At 34.4% G+C, this 22,385-nt stretch overlaps 1 protein-coding gene across 4 annotated transcripts in view; it reads left to right on the top strand.

The window, feature by feature from the left end:
* The window catches only part of LOC108733126 (apoptosis-stimulating of p53 protein 2), a 237,484-nt gene that overhangs the window by 180,255 nt on the left and 34,844 nt on the right, over positions 1–22,385 (top strand). Inside the window, exon 2 of one of the 4 annotated variants that reach the window (XM_018464179.1) lies at positions 7,885–8,536. The exons of the other annotated variants lie outside the window; for them this stretch is intronic. Coding sequence (XP_018319681.1) covers positions 8,063–8,536 — 474 coding nt within the window. The 5' untranslated portion in view covers positions 7,885–8,062. The remainder of the gene's footprint in view (positions 1–7,884; positions 8,537–22,385) is intronic. 4 annotated transcript variants of the gene reach the window in all.

Genomic DNA, 22,385 nt, shown 5'->3' with positions numbered 1-22,385 from the left:
TCGTGTAATTTTATACAATTATATTTTCTCAAAGTAACGTCCTTGACTCGTTAGTGACATTTTAGAAGCAAAAACAGGAGTTAAGAGGAGTAGAGGTAGACCTAGATTAGATAACTGTTTACAACTAGTTAAGGATGTGGCATGTTCTAGTGTTAGGGAAATGTGAAGATTAACTCAGGATAGGAAAAAGTGGAGGTGCGTGTCCAATGGGTTTTAAGACTGACGACCTTATGATATTAGTAGCATGTATAAATGTTTAGTGTAATTAATAAATATCCAGTTGAGGTCAAAAGTATGGTCCAGTCACAATAATCGAAATTTTTAATACCGTGAACTAAAATTGAAGGAAATTGCATCTGAAGATTACATCACTTCCTAATTAAACCAAGAGGACTTATTTCAAATATCAGAAAACTTTTAAAAACTAATGATGATGATGAACATCCTTTGAGTATAAATACTTTTCTTCATACTCTTAACTCAATCATCAATTCAGTCGTCCACTTTTGTCTAGGAATTAGCTGTAGTTCTTCCTGGATTAGCTGCTTCTTCGTTGAGAACATGCGGCCCTTCATGCGAGTTTTGACTTAGGAAGTAAGCCACAAGGAGCACGGTCAGGTCTTTCAGGAATTATCACCTCTATAAGCAGGTGCGTTGTTGTGAAGTAGGAACTGAGTTAATTGAGCGAGATAGTTTTTTTGTGTACCATGAACTTGTAACAGTCTTCTGTGCCCCAAATATAACAGATTTGACAATACCTTCCTTATTAAAGAAAACCGCCATCATTCTTTTGCTAATAGATTTAGTCTTTCGAAGTCGAGCTAGTTGCTCCTCATCATCAAGTACCCATATCTTGCTTTGTATTTTAGTAGTTACATTGTAATGATACATCCAAGTTTTCTCTACATGAGCTACCATTTCTGGCATGGTCACTTCCAAGAGTCTACCTAGCCGAGGATCATCCTCCGGTCAAAATTTACCTTGCTTGAAATGCAGGTAGCAGCGTTCCATAGTCCTCAAGAATCGTGCTTCTTGATCAAACACAATAATCAACCCATCCAGTCATTCTTGTTTGCTTAAACCTCGTTTGATCTTTTTGTACAGAATTACGTGATATTCGTCAAATGCGCAATAATGAAATTTATTAAACATACTGCAATCAAGTTATTTTTCGTCGAAAAAAAAAATAAGCTGGGAATGTTTTGTTGACAACGACTCTTTGTAAACGTATCATTAGTTTTACTACTACCTTCAATAACGAATGGTATGACAAGACCTATTGAACAACCTTTGTAGTTTTCGTCCGTAATAATATGTGGAGCTGCTCAGAAGCATCATCACGTTTCACGTGAACACTAGACCCATTTTTTAGACTGAGGCTAATCCACGCGAAATTAAAATAGGAATGTGAAATCTTTGTAGTTTAGTATCCATGGTCATAGGTATTCGATAAAAGGTAACAGTGGCAGCGGCTAAATACCCGCTGACGAAATTTATAAGTGAAATTAAATTGATATAGGCAAAATCTTCAGCGGTTTGCATATGTAAAGTGCTGTCTAATATCGACAAAAGTAGAGTAATGATTCCGAATATGAGATAGTCGCTAAATATGAGATAGTTAGGTTTTAGCGAAACTAAACGCCGCGGCCATTTGGCGCTACTGAAGTTAGAAGCCACGTGGCAAAAGATCTAAACATGTATTAGTGCTTCCCAGTCCGATGCGAAGTTAGGTTGTGTACGTGCGGATTTCCACGAAACCCCAAAACCAAATTTTTGTTATCAAATGTTTATAAAGTATGCTATAACTGTATTAATTATGCTAAATGATTTTAATTTACAATCATTGTATCAATTATATCATGAATCTTACGATAAATTGGCAGTTTTGTTGCATTTTCTTTATTAAGAAATAATAGGCAGCCATTTTGTTGAATTTAAATGTTTTCCTAATATGAGACACGCGGGGCCCCTAAAATGAGATATCTCGTATTAGGATATATAAAAATATGACTATTCGAAAAATTCTTTCTTCTAGATGGCGTCGATCAAAAGGAAATAATAGTTTTGTTTTTGATATTGTTTAATAAGTGTCATTTGAAGATCACTGTGATTATGATGAGTTTGTGATTAGGTATAGTTAGTTATAAGTTATATCCATGTAGAAACATACATATATTAAGCCGTACTTAAACCTATTTATTTAGGAGTATGATGTTATTAATTATACTATAGAATATATCCAATGAAAAGTTTAATTTAAATTGATTTCTTTTTCTCTAAATCTATACTCAAACCCTAAAGAACCTAATATGAGATACTATCTCATATTAGCAACCCTCAGTATCTTATAATAGACCATTTGCCTGAGACGTAATTTCTGAACTTTTTAATATTTTTTGATATAGTAAAAAATGTATTATACTTACTATACTAAACGGTCTCTCATAAATAAATTTCGTTAAATACCCCATGGAATATTGCATTTTCATATTGATTAGTGCAATAATTTATGTTTTATGGCCAAAATTAAGAATGGGATCTCATATTCGGCATCCTTACCCAATCCATCCGTCCAAATTTGGATGGGCTCAACTAGTTGTAAGATAGAGAACGGACAAAAAACGAATTCTCATTCTCATTTAGCGTTTCTTACCTTCTTTCATAAGCAACATGAGATGTAGCAGATTATGTTGAAAAATGTATTACTTATAGCATTGATACAAGAAGATGCTATTGTTAACTTTTTATTAAAAAAGTGGCTTTATTATTCAGGGATTTAAAGAGTGTTTTGCTTTTCATTTTTGTGAGTTTGATGATACTGCAATTTTAACATGACTCATCTTTTCCATGGTCCAATATAAAACTACATAATAAGAGTTCTAAATTGATTTTTAAGCCATAAAGGCGATTTTACTTAAGCTCGTCATAAAGTAGACTTTTTCATAAAATAGCTTTTAGTTCGCGAAGACGGTAGGAAAACGGAGAAGGGAGATTTTGTCTGCTGAAGACCCTTAAATGTACGATATCTCCAATTTAATAGGAAGTTTAATTAAATCAATGGAACTTTCTGTCGGTCAAGAGCTCATTGCACTAGAAAGGATTTCAGATTACTTTTACAGCCTTTTCAATTTAATGAAGTGGGTGTTCAACGGTTTTAAGTATCTTCTCAATTCGAAATTTTCGTCGATATCTTTGAATTTATTAGTGATACATAGTCACACTTCTTCAGCATCATTCGTCGTGATAAAAACTGCTTGTCTTCATTATCAAGCAATCAATCAATCAATTTATGATAAATTGATTTACAATGTACTTCTGTATTGGACACTGCGGTGCTCTTTTAATATATAGAACAGAATGGTTCAAAATTTGCGATCCATCGACATGAACCAACCCTATCTATCTATATATAGAAAAGAAAGTCGTGTTAGTTACACTATTTATAACTCAAGAACGGCTGAACCGATTTGGCTGAAAATTGGTGAGGAGATAGCTTAGAACCAGGAGACAGACATAAGATACTTTTTATCCCGTTCCCGTTGAAAAAATGTGGCATAAGAAAACGCAACTGACATGGGATGACAAAATGCAGCTGATCTAGTGTGGATGTAACAAGTACTTATCGGGAAGAAACCGAATGCACTTCCACCTTGTAAAAAAAAGGTAAAAGTGAAAAAGAAAAGCGTACCTTTCATAAAAAATGTTGAAATTCGCTTCAATGCAACACTGACAGTGGCGTACCCAGTTGCTGCGAATTTTGGCCCAGATACCGGGAATATTTCGAATTATACGATAGGCATTGGTAATGTAACTCACCACCAACTACGGTTAAATAAGAACTCTACTAGAATGCACTATTACACTACTAATTGTCCTTATTGTAATAGTCTATCTTGAAATGACTAAATAAATAAAGTAACACTAACAAACAAGTAAATTCCACAACAATCCAAAGAGAACTGAACAACCTGTTAGAAACTACAACATTATGTGATTTATTCCAGTCACTTCCAGCAGTGTAATTATACGAGGTTATATCAATATTTAGTTTTTTACATTTAATAAAAACAAAGTAACCAATACCAAACGCTGGGTGGTGAGGGTTGTTTCTGCACTGCTTCTAACTATTCAGTAGTCGTTATAATTTCTTTTCTATTTAAAATAACATAATACTCGACGTCATGGTCTACATTAGGTCCACTTCAGTTTACGATCATGGGATTTTCGATTGTGATAGGTACGTAGTTTTTCTAACATGTTCAGTCATCTAATGGACCTTAACGCGAGTGCATTTTCTTCGGCTGATCCGTAACTTAATACCAAACATAAACAATAACATCACCCCAAAAACCAGCTGATTCCGACCTACTGAAGGTGAATTTTTCTACGATCAGCTGGCAATCGTAATTAATTTGCGATTGTGCAGGGCCGGCATCAAAACTGTTATAATTTTATAATTTTTTATTTTGTTTCAAAAGTCAAAAGTGTTATAACATTTTATGTTGCAAATGCCTGTAGGAATCTGTGGTATAAATATTAATTATTATAACTGGGACACCCTATATATAGATTAGTGACATACATACCTATTCAAACATTTTACAAAATTTTACCTCTTTAGGAAGCTGAAAGAGTTTTGCAAAGATTGCATGTTAGTTTTTGGTTCGATTTGCTTAAAACTGGTTAAAATATTCAATCTCTGTCGGGGGGAGGAGTGTTGAAGAGGAGTTGCAACGTTTAAATGGAACATATACTATTTGTGGTCAGATTTACGTGAAACTCGGTCTTAATGGTCTCTCATTTAATTTCTGAAAGACCTATCTCGACATTTTAAAAAATTCAACCTCCAAAGGGGGGGGGGTAAAAAGTTGTTGCAATTTTTGTTTGCGACATACTTTATTTGTGGTTAAATTTACTTGAAACTTGGTATTGTATGCTGTTTGATATTATTAATCAAATGAAAAGAGCTTGCAACGTTTCCATGGGGTACCTATATTTTATTTGTACTCGGATTTACTCGAAGATTGCTCATTGTTGAAATTAAGCAAACCAACCCTTAAATGTTGTTGCTACGTTTTTATTTGAAATCTATGATGGCGACATTACATAAAATTAAAACGTTGTAAGCGTGAATTGGAAGTTAAAAGGTTTTATGGAGAAACAATATTAATTTCTGCGAGCGAAGCCGCGGGAAAAAGCTAGTTTTAAAATAAAATATTGAAATCAGACGAAAGAAATATTTTTGTATAAGTCGTCCTTAAAATCAATGTCACTATAAATAACGAAAGCAATTCAAATGAAGGAGAAAACTTAGTAAACGATTCTATGTAATATGTACAAATGTACATGGCTTTCAAATCGATATTCAAAACGTTTATCTTCGTGCCCATTGAAAGGAATGTAATATTTTCTTTCAATAGAAACGTTTTCCAAGTGTGAATGGAAGCTAAATTTTCCCGTGTTCTTTCGCTACATCGTCCTTCAACTTCGAACATTAAAAAAAAACATGGTAACGTTTCTAATGTCAGTAGGATATTGCATTATTATTTTAAGATTACGTGTACGTCATCAAAATAAGCACTCTGTACGAAGCAATCTGATCAATACGGAATAAAGTTAATAATAGTAGATATTGAACTCGTCACTTGAAATATGTATAGAAAAATGGCTGTTTAACTGTAGAACTGGGAATGTAAATTATAGTCGTGATACGGATATTTTAAAATAACTAACAGAAAATATTCTAAATGCGTTTACAATAATGCAATGAATTTTGAATGTTTGTTAAATGACAGTTGTTAAAGTAATGTTTCTCAGTTCACATTTTTTTATCAAGCGCTTAAGATATGCCCGAGAATTATGGGATACATTATTTCTACTGCAGTGAAGTAGGTAGAGTAGACATTTTAGTCCAGCCGAATTAGAAAATTTTCGTAAAAAATGTGGACTAGACCAGTTTATTGCTAGATAACGCGTATATCGTCATCATCATCATCTTCATAAGGTCGTCAGTCCTGGGACTGGTTAGACACGTACCTTCAGTCTTTCCTATCCCGAGTTAAACTTCGCATTTCCCTAAAACTAGAACAGCCCACATCCTTAACTATTTGCGAACAGTAATCTAATCTAGGTCTACCTCTACCCCTCTTAACTCCTGTTTCTGAGGCATTAGAGGCTAATATGTCTCTGAGTAGACCTTCGTGCCTGAGAAGGTGTCCTACCCACCTATCTCGCCTATTTTTTATTGACTTCCATAGAGTCCTCTGTTCTCAAATTCTTTCTAATACCTTTTCATTTCTAACCTTTTCTACCCACGTTATCCTTATCATTAGCCTATAACACCACATTTCGAAAGCTTCTAACCTTTTCCGCCGCGCCCACTGTCCATGTTTCGCATCCGTACAATGCCGTGCTCCAAACATACACCTTTAACAACCTTTTTCGAATTTCTAATTTAACCGTTCGCGAGCATAGATGTAACTTCTTTTTATTAAAGGCGACACGATCCTGTGCTATCCTCTGCTTTATATCCCTGCTACTCCTTCCGTCCTGACTTATCTGACTTCCTACATACCTTAAATCAGCCACTTCTTCTAATTTTTCGTCTCATATTTTTATATTCGCTCTTTCTCTACTTTTTCTTCACTATCATACTAGAATTTTAGTTTTACTTTTATTTATTTTCATACAGTACTGATCTGTCAGTACCGCTTCCATTTTATTTAAAGCTATCTCTAATTCCTGCTTGCTAGATACTAATACATCTATATCATCTGCAAATTTAAGCATACTAATCTTTTGCCCTTGCACATCTATCCCTACAGTTGTACAATAAGAATATTCATGAGCCCAATTTCAAAGAGCTGTAGAATAGGGTTTATAAGCAAATAAAGTTTAAAAAAGGGAGTTTTTTCGTTTTTCCTTATAAGTTTGTTATTTTTGACATTTGAGAAAAAGTTTTTGAATACAATTGTTTAGAATCTTGAAAGAAATTTTAACCAAACTGTATTAGGTAGTAGTATGTAAGTGCATTACAAAACTAACAATCAATTTGTTTCTTAAAAAAATCGAATATTCAAATGACTGTCAAATCTTGATCAAGTGAAGGTAGGATGTCTTTATCATGTTATAGTAATAGTAATAATTATGGTAAGAAATTGAAAATGAATTTTTACATTTAGATTTGATAGTAACCACTATTAAATGTTAAGGTTTCATATATATAGTATCATATTAATATAATTACATTAGTTCGACAGATCTGTGACCTATGGTTTGTCGTTGTTGCCATCTCTCGTAGCTTAGTAGTTAAAGTCTTGGTGCGTAAAGGCGAAGGTCTCGGGTTCGATTCCCGGCGAGGGTGTGACAACAGCAACAAATTTTCCCTCATTAACCGAGTGTAGTTTATGCTGGGTAAGAAATTGAAAATTAATTTTCATGAAAATATGTGATATTAAATATCAAGGTGTTTCAAAGAATACATAGCAAGTGTTGTAGATTCTCCTTGTTGAACGAACTTGCAGTCCTAATAGTTTATTACCTCTTATGCAGCGTAATAGGAAATGCCTCATTTTTAGTAAACGAAGTTTAAAGAGTGCACCCAACTATTATATTGATACCTATTTGATTTACTGTTTCAGTAATATACAATATTTTATTAGAATCCACCTTTCACGTGCAGTGTGTAGGCATCACTGCGGATTACGTATACTCCAGTAAGTTAGGGCTCGGTTTAACTGCCCGGATTTTCGTTCAGGGATTAATAATAATAATAGTTGTATAACACCTCGCTGTTTGGGGATTAATAGAGAGTTTCATTACTGTCCAACTTCTAATGCAAAATTGTTTATGTCTCTGACTATATTTCACCAAGGATATTTTTAGGATCCGATGCTGTCGTAGTTCCGGCTTTCCTTAGAAAATATGCGACCTAATAATAGACTGAAAGTAAAAAGATACAAAAGAAACACCGCCGTTGGTGAATAAATTTAAACAGCGAATAGTTTATCATCCAAAGGACGGCACGTAGCGGGCAAGGGATAATCTTGTGGGGGTTTCAACTATGTTAGCTTGCGTATGCCAACCGGCGGATCCTGGAATTTTCCGGCACTCACAAAAACCTCAAGAATCCACGATCCTGAAAGACGACAGGTCCTCGCCCAAGCCTGGCAGGGTTCTTAGAAAAACTGGTGTGATTACCATAGAGCCTCGTCATGCCAACGAGTGCGGGGTAGAAAAATGCCGTCAAAGCCAAATTTCCGCCGGCGTGACTAGTTTAAATGATGGCATAAACTTGAGAAATATTTCCGTGTTGAATAACAAAAGGGATAATTTAGTGTCTTCTACTGCGACTGTTATACCCAGTGCGGAAACGAAGTATGATGCTGTTGATAACGCGCAAGATGTTACAAATCTCTGCGAAAACGTGGATGTTCGCGAGTGTAAAAAGACAAACTCTATCGAACTGATTGGCTGTGAATTGAGAAATGAAAGACTACTTGAAATACACAAAACGGAACCTCTCAACTTGGAAAAGGTTTGTTTATAATATTTACTTTTATACGTGAACAAAAAGAAGAGTTTCATGTAAAATACATTGTTCAATTTCACACGTTTGTATCAGATCATTAATAAATTCTATGTTCATTCAGTAGGAACGGTAAAGTCATTAGAATCAAGAACAGACACATTTTAAATTAAACGCACATTAAATGCCCTAAAGGGAAATTAATTGCTCCGGGCAAAAATTACTATTCTGCTAGCTTAATTAGGATTAAGTGAGTAGAACAACTCCGAAAAATAGTTTAGACCAGGGTTGGGTAACCGAAATGATCTTGCGGGCCACACGAAAATAAATCATAGCTCCCCGGGTCGCATGTAAAATTGTATATTTCTATATTCGATTTATACTCACTATAGATATTTTTCTCATAACCAAACTCATTAGTAAAACTGCCAATATTTCTCATAAATATTGTTTTAAAATCAAAGTTAATTTTCTTATTATTTATATTGTATTTTTTTAATATATTGGTTTTCACTACTTTGGCTATTATAATAATAATTATCGTCATCATTGGTTTGTTAGTCCTATGACTGGTTGGACACTTACCTCCACTTTTTCCTATTCTGAGTTAATCTTCGCATTTCCCTAAAACAAGAATCTTCCACATCCTTAACTATTTATCAACAGTAATCTCTCTCAACTCTTCTGCTTCTAGCCCCTCATGTCTGAAAGGATATCCTATCAATCTATTTTGCCTATTTTTTTTTAACTTCTATAGTGCTCTCTGTTCTCTCACTCATTCATATACTTCTTCATTTCTAACTTTCTCTATCCATGGTACCCTCTTCATCCGCCTGTTTTATTGTTTTTGCAAAAAAAAAGTTTCAATACAAAAACCGCCCGTCTATATAAAAGCGCATAATGCTAATTTTTCTCTTTTATTTTTCAATCAATTTTTATGAACAAATTTTTTTCACTACAAAAAGCACCAGAAATTTGTGCACTGATTAATTATACTGAAAACTATATATAAATATATGTAACTTCAAATTGTTTATGATGTAAAAGTATCTAATTTTCTCTTATTCCCCTTTCCAAGCCTGTCATTCTTTTTTCCACAGCAGTTCTTTAAAAGGGTATTTATTACAGGCCGTATGATTATTTTCACAATAAATCCGGAATTATGAACTTTACATTTCGCATTCACAAAGTTGACGAATAGAAATATTGTACAGACCATCTTCTAATTGCCTATATTTTCCAAATTTGTTTTCAAAGGGATCTGTCTGAAATTTTCCCAGTAAAATATAATTCATATTTAATTCTTCAAAACAGTATTTAATAATTTATGGCATACCGAAAAGGGTATGACGTAAAGCTTTAAATGTTTGTTAACTTAAGCATTTGGGAAACCTTTCAGACTTTTTCAAAGTTCTAACGTTTCTAAAGTTCGTTGTGAAAAAACTATTTTTGCATCGTCACCATCAGCATGATAAGTGATAAGTTCTTCGTATATTTCTTGTAAACGTTTGCCTTTCAAAGGCGTTTTTACGTTAATTATCTTCCACCAATTTAATATAATGCTAATATTTCAAATGTTCTTTTTGAATGTTTCCCCGGATTTTTCATCGTAATCTTTCGTTATCCTAATTATATACTTTCCTGTTCAAAATGATGTTCACACATTCTGGTAGTTTTTGTAAAGATGTAAATTATCCTGTGGAATTGTTCGCAACCACTTTTTAAGCAAATTATCATCTTTGGGAAAACTAAACATATGCACTCGATTTTCGGCAGTGTACATAATTTCCATTACAACTCGGAACGCAACACTTATTAAGCATTTTTGCAAATAGAGGCTCTAATATCTATTCACATAAACTGACCAAAAATATAAAATAAAAACTGGCGCCAAAATACGTTCACCGAATAGCGTTAAAAAGCACTTTCCAATTCGGTATACACAATGATGTTATCGCAATTTTATCCGTTTAAATGTTCCAATATAAGTAAAACGCCAGAAAAATTGTCCCAATACAATTTATATAAGCTATGATTAAGTATAGGCCAGGCAAGACCAGGTAAAACTCAATTAAATGAGCTAAAACTCGGGAAACCTTTAGCTAATGAATGCAATGAACTGATTAACCGCCTTCTTATGATGACTTGATGACTCAGTAGCTCGTTGACGTCAGAGAGCCCCGTAGCATTCATAGTCTAGGTCAGTGTTTCCCAACCTTTTTTCCCTCGCGAACCAAAAGAAAGGTCCTAGAAAATTTGTCGAACCCCCTATGTGGTCGTTAATAACAGGTAAAAAAAAAGCAATAAAATTTGATAGGATATATATTTTTCATATTGCAGAATAATTGACTATCTCAATCGTGAAACATTTAAAGGGAAAACTGCGGCAATGATTTTAAATATAAAGCAGAACATGATACTAATCACATTGATAAAATGTTTTAAATATAAATAAATGTTTGTAATAAAAAGAGAATACATAGTATTTGATTACTTGAATAAGAGGAATAAATTTTAATGTATAAAATTGTTGATATAATTTGATATTGATGAAGTAATTTTGAAAAACAAATAAGGAAAAAAGAAATGAAAATATTGAAATTTATTATAGATTTCTTAACAAACAGGCAGCGAACAATCTGTTTTACAGTGGGTGTGTTCTTTAATTTTTGTGTTTTTGCTTTGCTTTTGATTTTAATGGCGTTTTAAAAAATTCGCTATTACAATATTATTTTCGCGAACCCCCTCTGCAAACACTGCGAACCCTCAGGGATTCGCGAACCACCGGTTGGGAATCACTGATCTAGGTGGTATTGGTACTACACGGAGTAAAAAATCTTAGAAAAATTTCCATGTTAGTCACTATAAAGTGGTTGCAAGAAACGTGCATTGACAAAATTCAATATTAATTCAATTATTTTTATAAGGGAACCTTATAGACTTTTTTATTGAAAATTCTTTTTAAAAACTTGCCCACAGGGCCCATCTGGTAATTAATGAATTTATATTATCGTCAAACTTCTCAACGTTCGGTTGTTTTCTTTGTGCTACATTAATTAAATTACATATATTTTGTTTTGATCTTAAATTAGAATTCGAAAACACGGTATCTTGATATTGTTTTGTTACCTAAGAGATTACTTTTTTTGCTTGGCGTAAAAATATATGCAATATTTTATCTTATTAGGTTACCTGATTGACCTCGAAACTAAAAACCAATCTACCTTTCACACATGATGATCATCTGATAAAATCAATACCATTATCCTGCGAATACCAGAGCAGTATTTTAAGCTTTAGCCATTCGTCATTATAGACAGTAATCTCCTTTAATGTGGAACGTTGTAAAGAATTCTAATTAGATTTTATGTACCAATCGGAACGATCTTCCTAAGTGTTCCTTAGCGAAATTAACTTCATTTTCTTTAAAGCATTTCAAGAAATCGAGAAAATTATTCTATTAAAAAGCAAAGTGTTAAATGCTCACATAAAAACGTTTAAGTTATTGGTCACTAGAGGCGAATCGCGATTTCGATTTTATTTGATTTCAACAGGGCGCCATAGGCAGTCTCTATATACAGGATGCAGGGACGGCCTTAGCTATTGCGAGGCTCCGGGCGGGTAGATCTTTGCGAAGCCCTTGTTTTTGTGGGATTAGTTTTAATTATGATACTTGACGAGAAAAGTTATTAATAGAAAACGAAATGTGTGCTGGGACACATAGTAGAAGTGAAACGGATAATTGGATAAACGAATCGCAACAAAATTTTTACTTCAAGTTTTACGGGCAGATTGTTAATGTACTTGTACAATTTGAATAGCGTACAAAACTTTTTACTTGAAGTTTTACGGACAGGTTTTCAAATTGGACAAGTACCTACATTAACAATTTGCCCGTAAAACTTGAAGTAAAAATTTTTTTGCGATTCGTTTTTCCACTTGTCCGTTGCCATTCCTTTTTCTACTTGTCCGTTGAAGTTTCAGTTCTGTTATGTGTCGCAACACACATTTCGTTTTAATAGGTTTACTGCAAATTATTATTTGTTTTTTACACAGACCGCAAATGGAGGCAATGATGCCAAGCTACGTGGAGAACAGAGGTAAGAAAACAATAGCTGAGCACAGCACACGCCGCAGGGACTCTATCGGATTCCTCGCTCTCCACGCGGCTGCGCATTATATCCATCTAATACAGCCGCTGCCCCTTCTCCGCCACCACCAGCCTTTTTCCCCCTCCGCCGCTGCCGCCTCTCACCACGCGATATGCTGTCTGCCCCCCCACCCCGCGGGGCCGTAACGGTTTTTCGTGACAAAAAATCGTAATATAGTCTTTATAGATAAATTTTAAAGTTTTAAAATTGTTTATTGGATTTAATCGTAGCAACCTTTCCGGTTAAGGCACAAAAAAAATTGTAAGAGTACTAGATGAGGTTGCAATCCGAAACCGGCTCTGGGCATGAATTCCCAACGTATACAGAAATTACGGTAACAACCACGCAACCATATTGATGGAAAATGTGAACATTGACGGTTGTGCAACGACTAATAAAGGAAATGTCGTCAATTACACTTTATCTAATCTAACAAAAATACATGAGTAGAAAAATAACACTATAGATGCTGCTAAGCAACAGCTGATTGAATGCGGCGTTGCAATATCGTATTTTCGTGTGTGATCCTGCCAGGGCAGGACTGGCCCGTACATGCACTTTCAAATAACGTTTTCTCGAAAAAGGTGCACTTTCGAACCACCAAACATTTACTCAATTTTGTTCTTGTTTTATAGCGCATTATCATCTCCCGCAAGTTTGCTGCTTATTTTAGAAACACCCTATATTATCGAAAAAAACTTGGATTTATGATTCCTACCAGCTGTATGTTAGTGAGTGTGCAGTACCTTCGAACTGCGTCGGAGGAAAGGACGGGAAATCCTCTTCAGCGGGGAGGATAAGACGAATAAAATGGAAACAGTAGTGAAGTGACAAATATCTGTAGAATATTAGATATTACTACTCCAGCATTAAGTGATTCAAGAAATCTGCAGAAAACTTATTGATATTAGTGCAGACGGACCTAGAATTGAACCCCAGGGTTCTTCCGAACGCTAAGCTATAATCTGAACCTGTGCCAAAAAGTTGAAACGTAAACATTTACTATCCTAAAATAAAGCTGTGTTTATTCATTTAATATTTAATACAAAAGTAAATTAAATTAATACAAAGGTAAATTAAATTACAAAATGCTTGTATTGATTTGCCATCTAATAGGTATTTGTAGCAAGTGAAGTTAATGTAATACCTATCCAAATACAGTCAATTGTATTGCCATCTAGTAGGCACGTTACTGAAGATAAATTTATAACTAAGAACATAATAAAAATTTTCATTAATATTGTTTTCGTCTATCCAGTTAGACAAATTGAAATATTTTGGTAAGGTCTTACTAACGATTTAATACCTACATGTTTCAGTTTTAAGTTTTTTATCGGTATTTAGTGCAAACCTCAAAAGTTTGCTGCAAAAAACTGGTTGATCGAGAAACAGAATATTTATTTAAAGTTTATTAGTCATAGATATCAACGGTAAAATCAGTTGGTGCTTGGGCAGATGTTGCGCATAAAGATATGTTCTCTCTCCGGAACATTTTTTGGCCAGTTACTGTACCCATCGAGAATCAGGGTGATTTTAAGAAACTTTAGTAAATGAACAAAAAAGAACATTACTGAATCCTACAATAGTATGAAGTTTCGCCTTGTGGACCACATTAGTCTTTTGGGGTGCAGTTGGAGGACTAATTAACATTAAATAAGACAACAGCAACAATATATTTACGTACTTAACGATGAAAAATGATAATAGTTAAAAGGACGCGATTGTAACTGCAAAAAAATTAAGATTAACTGCCTACTTTAGAATATAATGGTTTTTGGAAAACCTATGAAGGAGGAGGTAATAGTAGGATACCAATAGGGTGATAACAAAGTTGAAAAATACTACAGTTAAGAAATATTAAGATCGAGTACGTTGTACTCCTTTGTTTGCTGAAAGGTCAGTTGATGTGTTGGAGGAAGGGTCAATCTATGAATTGAAGGAAAGGTAAGTTCTCGAATTTTCACAATTCTCACAACTTTCGAGACTATTTTCTTTAAAAGTCATGACAAGCTCGCATTTTAGATAGTTATTGCGTCGGTAAATAGAAAAATTTGTGCTTTGAAGAATTATATATTATTAAAAATACGTAACTATCTGATTAAATAAGATCAAGACTTACCATGTAAGTCAAAGACCAAGATCGAATAAACAAAATCAGGACCAGTACTAAGACTATCTCAGTCTAGTATAAATTTTCAGAGAGAGAACAGCAAAGTGCACAATTTTGGCCCGGGTCCCAAATGAGTTTGTAAATGATCTCTATAACCACTAATATTTTAAATAAATTTCATTCTATTTCTCAATTGACCCGGTTTCTGCACCAAACTCTTCGATTATACGTTTTTCTATTAAACAGCTTATATAAAAAAAAATACAACGTGTAATTCTGCAACACGCTACTGAAGTGAAACTTCTTCAAACACACAAACATACCGAGATAAGGGTTAAGGAATTAGTTTAATGGTATTATTTGTACACTATGAATTTAAATTGTACACTATACATGCCGTAGTTGCCTGTAATGAACGTTGCATTGAAGCGCGCTCACGGCTCAAATGATCCCCACTCCGAACTCGACTACGTGGCCGAGTAGAGGGGACATCCGTTGCATGATTTCGTTACACAGCAACTCGCATGAAACGAACTTACCCTACCGTGCGTAAAAAAGTTTCTCTTCAAAAAGTACGGACAGCATAGTGATTCAGTAATGTTCGTCAAAGAGTTCGAAATGTCGATAATTTCTAACAGTTTCAACTGATCCTTGTTGCCCTATCTGGTTACGTGCCTCATGCACACAGCTACGCCGTGAACTCGATTTGACAAGTCAGAATTCTTATTAAAAAAATACCTTATTTACTGTTATTGAATCCTGTAATAACTACAGCCTACAGATGGCGTCCACTACGTTGTCTGTACTTATTTATTGATCCTTTTAAAATCAATTACTGCTGATGACTTAATATTACACAGTTGACAAATTAAGTTCTACAATTGCACACAGCATTAGGTTCTTGTTCTACAAATAATCCTTATTTGTTTATTTAGGACCAGAACTTTTTATCGTTGTCCCAGTTTTCCATCATTTAAATAACAATATCTATTAAATGCACGTACAGAATTGTGCCGATCGTTTGTTTGCAATACAAGGAAAGAACAATGAAGACAATGTATTTTATGACCCAAATTGAAACCGATAAGTTTGTTAGGTATAACGTTTTCCTTAAAGGTCAATAAGATGACAATCGTTTTAAAGAGGTCAGTAAATTAAAAGTTTCAGAAATGAAATATAAGGATCTGTGCTTATTACATTTTGATTAAATTTAAGCCCATTCGCATTTTTACCGTTGAATATAAAAGTTGTGGCGATAAAAGGTGTGCAATTTAGAGAAATATAAGAACGCGCCTTTAAAATGAAAGCGGCTAATGGAGTGAAATGTAGTGCAAAGTTTACGGCTACACCGCCACACAATCCAATAAAACATAACAGCGGCGCCTTTTGCATAATTTCTCCATAACCGAGAGACGAGAAGGTTGCAGAATTTCGAAAGTACAACGGAATTGTTCTCTTTTGTTTTAGTGTAATTTTAATATAGCGTTACTTGTCTACTGATAAGATTGTAGTTCCCAATTTGAATTTAAATTGTTGCTCGCTTGCATTTCGAGAAGATTGCTCGGAGCTCCTCGAACACTCTCCAGAACTCTACCTACGTCTACAATGAATTGTATACATACAAATAAGTTTTGTGCACGTATTTGTACTGTAAGTTGTGTCACACTCAAAACAATGTATAACTCACTAACTTTCTTCAAACTGAATCGAAAACCCCTCACGAAACAATATTCTTTGTTCTCTATCAAGGAATCGTACTCGTGCAGTTTAGAATTCAATTACTGTAACTGTACTTACGAGGGTGGATTGATAAGTTTCCGGCCTAACCAAGAGATGACGCCACTAGGCCTACCTTGAGGTGACATTCTATAGTACCATCCTTGAATAGCTTGTAGCTATAGTTTCAGCCCGATCTCCTTGCTAGTGTAGGTTTGACAGCACGCTGAACAAGACGCCTCTGTGGTTTTCGTAAAAATGGAAAAGCAGGAAAATCGTGCTGTCATCAAATACTTTTATTTGAAGGGGTTAACGCCGAAGGAAATTAAAAAAGAGATGGACTCAACACTGGGGACATCCTCCCCGTCATATTCAACCGTTAAGCAGTGGGTTTCCGAGTTTAAAAAGGGTCGTGTGAGCACCTCTGATGGGCCTCGCTCAGGACGCCCCGTTGAGGTCACAACTCCAGATATGATCGAAAAAATTCATCAAATAGTGCTGGGAGACCGCAGATTGAAAGTGCGTGAGATAGCTGAGACCTGTAAGATGTCATATGAACGTGTGCAACATATTTTGCACCAACATTTGCATATGGAAAAGCTCTGTGCAAGATGGGTGCCGCGTTTGCTAACAGTCGACCAAAAATTGATTCGAAAAAACATTTCTACCGCAAATTTGTCATTGTATAAGCGTAATCCAAGCGAATTTTTGCGTCGATTCGTAACCGTTGACGAAACGTGGGTCCACCACTACACTCCTGAAACCAAAGAACAGTCTAAACAGTGGATTGGACCAGGGGAACCAACTCCAAAGAAGGCAAAAACAATTTTTTCGGCGAACAAGGTTATGGCTACTGTTTTTTGGGATGCAAGAGGTATTATATACATTGATTACCTTGCAAAGGGTAATACTATCACTGGTCAATACTACGCAGACTTATTGCAACGTTTGAGCCACGAGGTGAAAATTAAACGACCTCATCTGGCGAAGAAAAAAATCTTGTTTCATCACGATAACGCACCAGCGCACACGTCAATCGTTGCGACGGCTAAAATCAACGATCTAAAGTTTGAATTGATGCCGCACCCTCCTTACTCTCCAGACCTAGCCCCGAGTGACTATTTTCTGTTCCCTAATCTCAAAAAATGGCTTGGCGGTAAGAGATTTGCGGACAATGAAGAAGTAATCGAAGCTGTAAATGGTTATTTTGAGGAGCTTGACGAATCAGTCTATAGAGATGGCATTAATAGACTGGAACACCGCTATGAGAAATGTATCAGCCTTGGAGGAGATTATGTTGAGAAATAAAAAAAAAAAATTTTTAAAAACCTTGTTTTTCTTGGTCAGGCCGGAAACTTATCAATCCACCCTCGTATGTATATACCTATAGATATACATATACTTATATACATATGTAGAATTATTGGGATGTAACAATTGTTTTTGATGTGTATTGGGTTTAAATCATTTGAGACTGTTAGGTAAAATATACATTATACGGTATTAGGAACAGAAAGGTTGGATTAAATCCAATGGGGTTTCTGGAAGACTTCTAGACTGGTCAATTTCAATGAAAATTTTTTGTGACATCGCGAAGCATTTCGGCATTCCTTATTACTTGCGCACGACAGATTGATCAAATTATCCATTAAATGGTCATCATCATAAAATCGTCAGTCCTAGGACTGGTTAGACACGCATCTCCATTCCTTCCTATCCTGAGCTAATCTTCGCATATCCCTAAAACTAGAACAACCCATATCCTTAACTATTTGCGAACAGTAATTTAATTTAGGTCTACCTCTATTCCTCTTATATGTCTCTGATTAGACCTTCATGTCTGAGACGGTGTCCTACCAACCTATCTCGTCTATTTCTTATTGACTTCCACAGAGAACTCTGTTCTGTTATTCTTTCTAATACCTCTTCATTTCTAACCTTCTCTATCTACGGTATCCTCATCATTCGCCGGTAACACCACATTTCGAACGCTTGTAACCTTTTCTTTTCCGCAGCGCCCACCGTCCATGTTTCACACCCGTACAGCGCCGCGCTCCAAATATTCCGATTTTTTCCTCTTCTATTATTGAATCAAAAGCAATACGTTCTTTAAGCTAAACAAAATAACATTTTTTACCTGATTTTATGACCGTTTGAACTTTCAGCCTTGAATGTGTACGTATCTTAACGGCAAGGATTCTAAGAATTTCATTCCCCTTAGAGATTTTTGCACCAAAGGAGAAAGTCGGAGTACCAGTTTTTACCAATTAGTTAGTACTTTTTAGTAGAATGACCAAGCTGTCTCGCCGAGACGGTACCAACCAACCGACCAATTGTTACCACCAAATTCATTGTTGTGTATAGTTTTGTATATATTTTATTAAATAAATAGTGATTATCTTTAATTAGAGACATCTCATTCGGAAATTATTGAAGTGACCCAATTTCCCATTAAGTTTACACTTTTGATAATTTACGAAAAAACAGAAGCCTACTCGACCCTGCGTTAGCTCTGCTTTATTCCCTACTACTCTTTCCGTTCTAACTTATCTGACTTCCTAGATACCTAAAATCAGCCACTTCTAATCTTTCGTCTCCTATCTTTATATTCCCATTAAATGGTAGGAGGGGAAAATTTAAATTCGTTTGACGTTTTACCAAAAATTACTTTTTGGCAATCAACATTTTATACTGATTAGCGTAGATTTTATTGCCCTAACCAGAACGTTTGGTAATTGTTCATTTAAAGCAATTCAAACTTTATTGGAACATTTTGTTTCTGTTCCTTTTGTTTGACAATACATTCGCCGAATTTCCATTACAAGTTCAATAGTAAACAACTTTTTATTCCTTCGTTTTGTAATTTTTGCGAAATTCAATCGTGAATAAGGTCATAGGTAACCACTTGATATTCGTATTTATTAGGTACCGGTTTATGTATGTAGTGAAGTATGCATGTGTGACTGATTTTTACCACCAGGTACAATTTTCGTTTATTAATGTTGAATCGATTAGAACGTATAAAAAGGTTAATTAAGCTTTATAAAAAGCATTTCGTTCGTTAATTGAAGCGCAATTTTGATTTCCTATTAAAACGAGTAACAGATTTTGGTAACTGCGGTAGTTTAAAGCTTTAATTTGGTGGATTATTTGGAGAAAGAGTAGGTTAAAAATTGACATGAACAATAGGTTTGACGATGAGAGGGATACGGCATTTAGGGATATGACGTTAGATAGGAATCAAATTGAGGAATGAAAGATGAAAAGAAAAAGTATAGGTAATGTGGTAAACAAAGATGTAGTGATCTGATAAGGGGAGAGGACTCGAGAAAGATACAAAAATCGGAGTATAAGGGGGAATTGAAGAGAATTTTATGGGGTGGGGAGTAGGGTTGCCACCCGTACTTTATTATAAAGTATTGTATTGTATTTATTTCGACTGTGCGTACGTTATATTTTATAAGACACATAAAGTACGCAAAAATACTTTATTTAAGGCCTTAAGTAAATATCGTGATTTTGTAAGCGATTATTCGAAATTCAGAGTATTTTTGCATCAATAATATTGCACTATACAATATTTTTGAGAATGTTTCTATGTTTCTGAACGCTAGTTTCATTGACAAAGACATATTTACGGAACAACCTGATTGCCCAAATCTGTTCACTTTTGCTGTCCGTTCCGGCCACTTTAGCATTTACAGAAAGAGTATTCTCTGTTATGAACGTGGTGGTGACAAGAATAAAGCTTCACTAAAACTATTTAAAAATGAACTTTTAGTTTACTTAAATCTTTGTTTTCCATGTTTAGAGGCTATTAATGTATTTAAGAGCGACAGCAATTTGTTACTGGCTGCTACGTGTAACAAAAAATATATTTTTAAAAACAAAAGATAAAATACTTTATTTTTATGCTGAATACTTTTTTTTAACCTTTTAGTCGAGAAATACTTTATGTAAAGTCTGAAAAGGTGGCAACCCTAGTGGAGAGAATGACAGAAGGCTATTTAAGACTAATAAGAAGACTTATTGAAAGGATATCGGTTATTACTAGATACAGAATGGGAAATAAAAGTAAGGTATGTAAAAATTGGTTGAAAGAGGAAAAAAATATATATACTAAACTAGATGATCCGACAAACGTTGTTCTTCCATATAAATAATTTGTAGTAAATATTTTGGTTGTTAAATAAAAAATAACGAATGGGATTGTAATTGTATCTTTGACAGAGAGAGGAATGGAGCCCTGTAGACGATGACCGTCAATAAAAACAAAAAAAAAACAACAACCATTCATTTTCCTAATTCAATGTTTTTCATTAATGTAACCAACATATTCACTATTTGATCTCTTAAAAGTTAAATGTAAAGTGAAGAAAAAGTAATATATGTTTTATCCAAAAGTAGGAAAAGGAAATCAGTATTAGTTTCGAAGAGCAATTCCTATAAACATTTGCACGCAATACATAACAAATGCAGAATTACGCGACGCTTCTCGATAATGACTTGCGCATGTGTGGATGAAAGTTCAATGAGGCGGACGTAGCGCCATCTATTATTCAACAACATAAATAATTTCGGCTTGTTTCCAATCTGTACGGCGGTTAAATTATTTGTGATATTATCATTAAAAAATACTTAAATCGCGATTAAGAAATGCGAGAGTGGGGGTAGAAGGGTGAAAATTTTGGGGTTGTAGATATTTTTTCATGCCAAATAAAAAAATACAAAAAGAATGTCAAAAAAAACATTCTGGATAGGAAAACCCTAATCACCCACCGGTATAAAATATACTTTACGAGCTATTCTCATACCTATATAAAAAAACGAGATTTTTATATATATTATAGATGTGTAAGAAGGAAAATCAGTCAGTGGAATATGTAAATATATACTTGAAGAATGTAAGGAAGATAGAGTAAATGTAGAGAGGTTTTAATGGCAAAGATCTGAATGTTTTAAAACGGAATTTAAATGTAAGGAAGAAGAAGATTGGAGGATAACTAAAAAGAAAAGAATTAAACAAACATTTGGCGTTTTAGATGTTCTTATTAGGGATAGGCCGCGTACCCAGTTTGGATCCAGTACACGGCGGATCCGGTACTTTTTTTATGATCCGTCCGGATACCGGATAATTACGTTATGTACCTGGCAGTGTCAAGTAACTCTACTGAAGAAAAAATAAAAAACAAATACCAGCAATAATAATTTAGAAGGTGTAACAAAAAACCTACCCAGTGAAAATTGCTAATTAAGATTATATTGGGGGTAGGTTGTTTGTCCTAATTTGTATTAATTATTGATTACAATACTAAATTATCTTTTATTTCGATATAGTTCTTGTGTTTACACTTTTTTGATATACAAGAATGCATCAGTATGCCCGAACTGTCATAATATATGTCGCGTGTTGGTATATCAGGTTTTAATTAACGATAACTGTTCAGTCCTGACTGTATATACATATATTTTAATTCTATAGTTATGTGGGAATTCACAAAAATATTTCATCCAAGTTAACAACATGTTTCAGGCAATTGTGAAGTCCTATTTTGTTCAGTTTATTGCCCTTCAGGTACCTTTGTCGGACCCCTTGGGTCAAAATATCTGTACTGCTTAATTATTACTAGCTTGGTACAGCCTGTTCACCCTCTCACCCTTCAGGAGGTCTGTTTATGTATTTAAGTTAGTTTTAAGTTGTACAAAAAGTATTCTATCAGTATCATTGTAGACGTTAACTTTGTTCATTTTAAATCCTTTGTAAATATAATAAATAGTTTAGCAGTTTCTAAGTACTTCATTACAATCTTTTAACGGTTAATATCCAATAAACAAAATATAGAAATAGTTACACCGAAGTTCTTTTTTAAATGGACGTGTA

Source organism: Agrilus planipennis, unplaced genomic scaffold (genome assembly GCF_000699045.2).
Source record: "Agrilus planipennis isolate EAB-ADULT unplaced genomic scaffold, Apla_2.0 scaffold53, whole genome shotgun sequence".
Taxonomy (NCBI): Eukaryota; Metazoa; Arthropoda; class Insecta; order Coleoptera; family Buprestidae; genus Agrilus; species Agrilus planipennis.
Note: the sequence above shows the minus strand (reverse complement) of the source record. Positions and strands in the feature narration are given on the sequence as shown.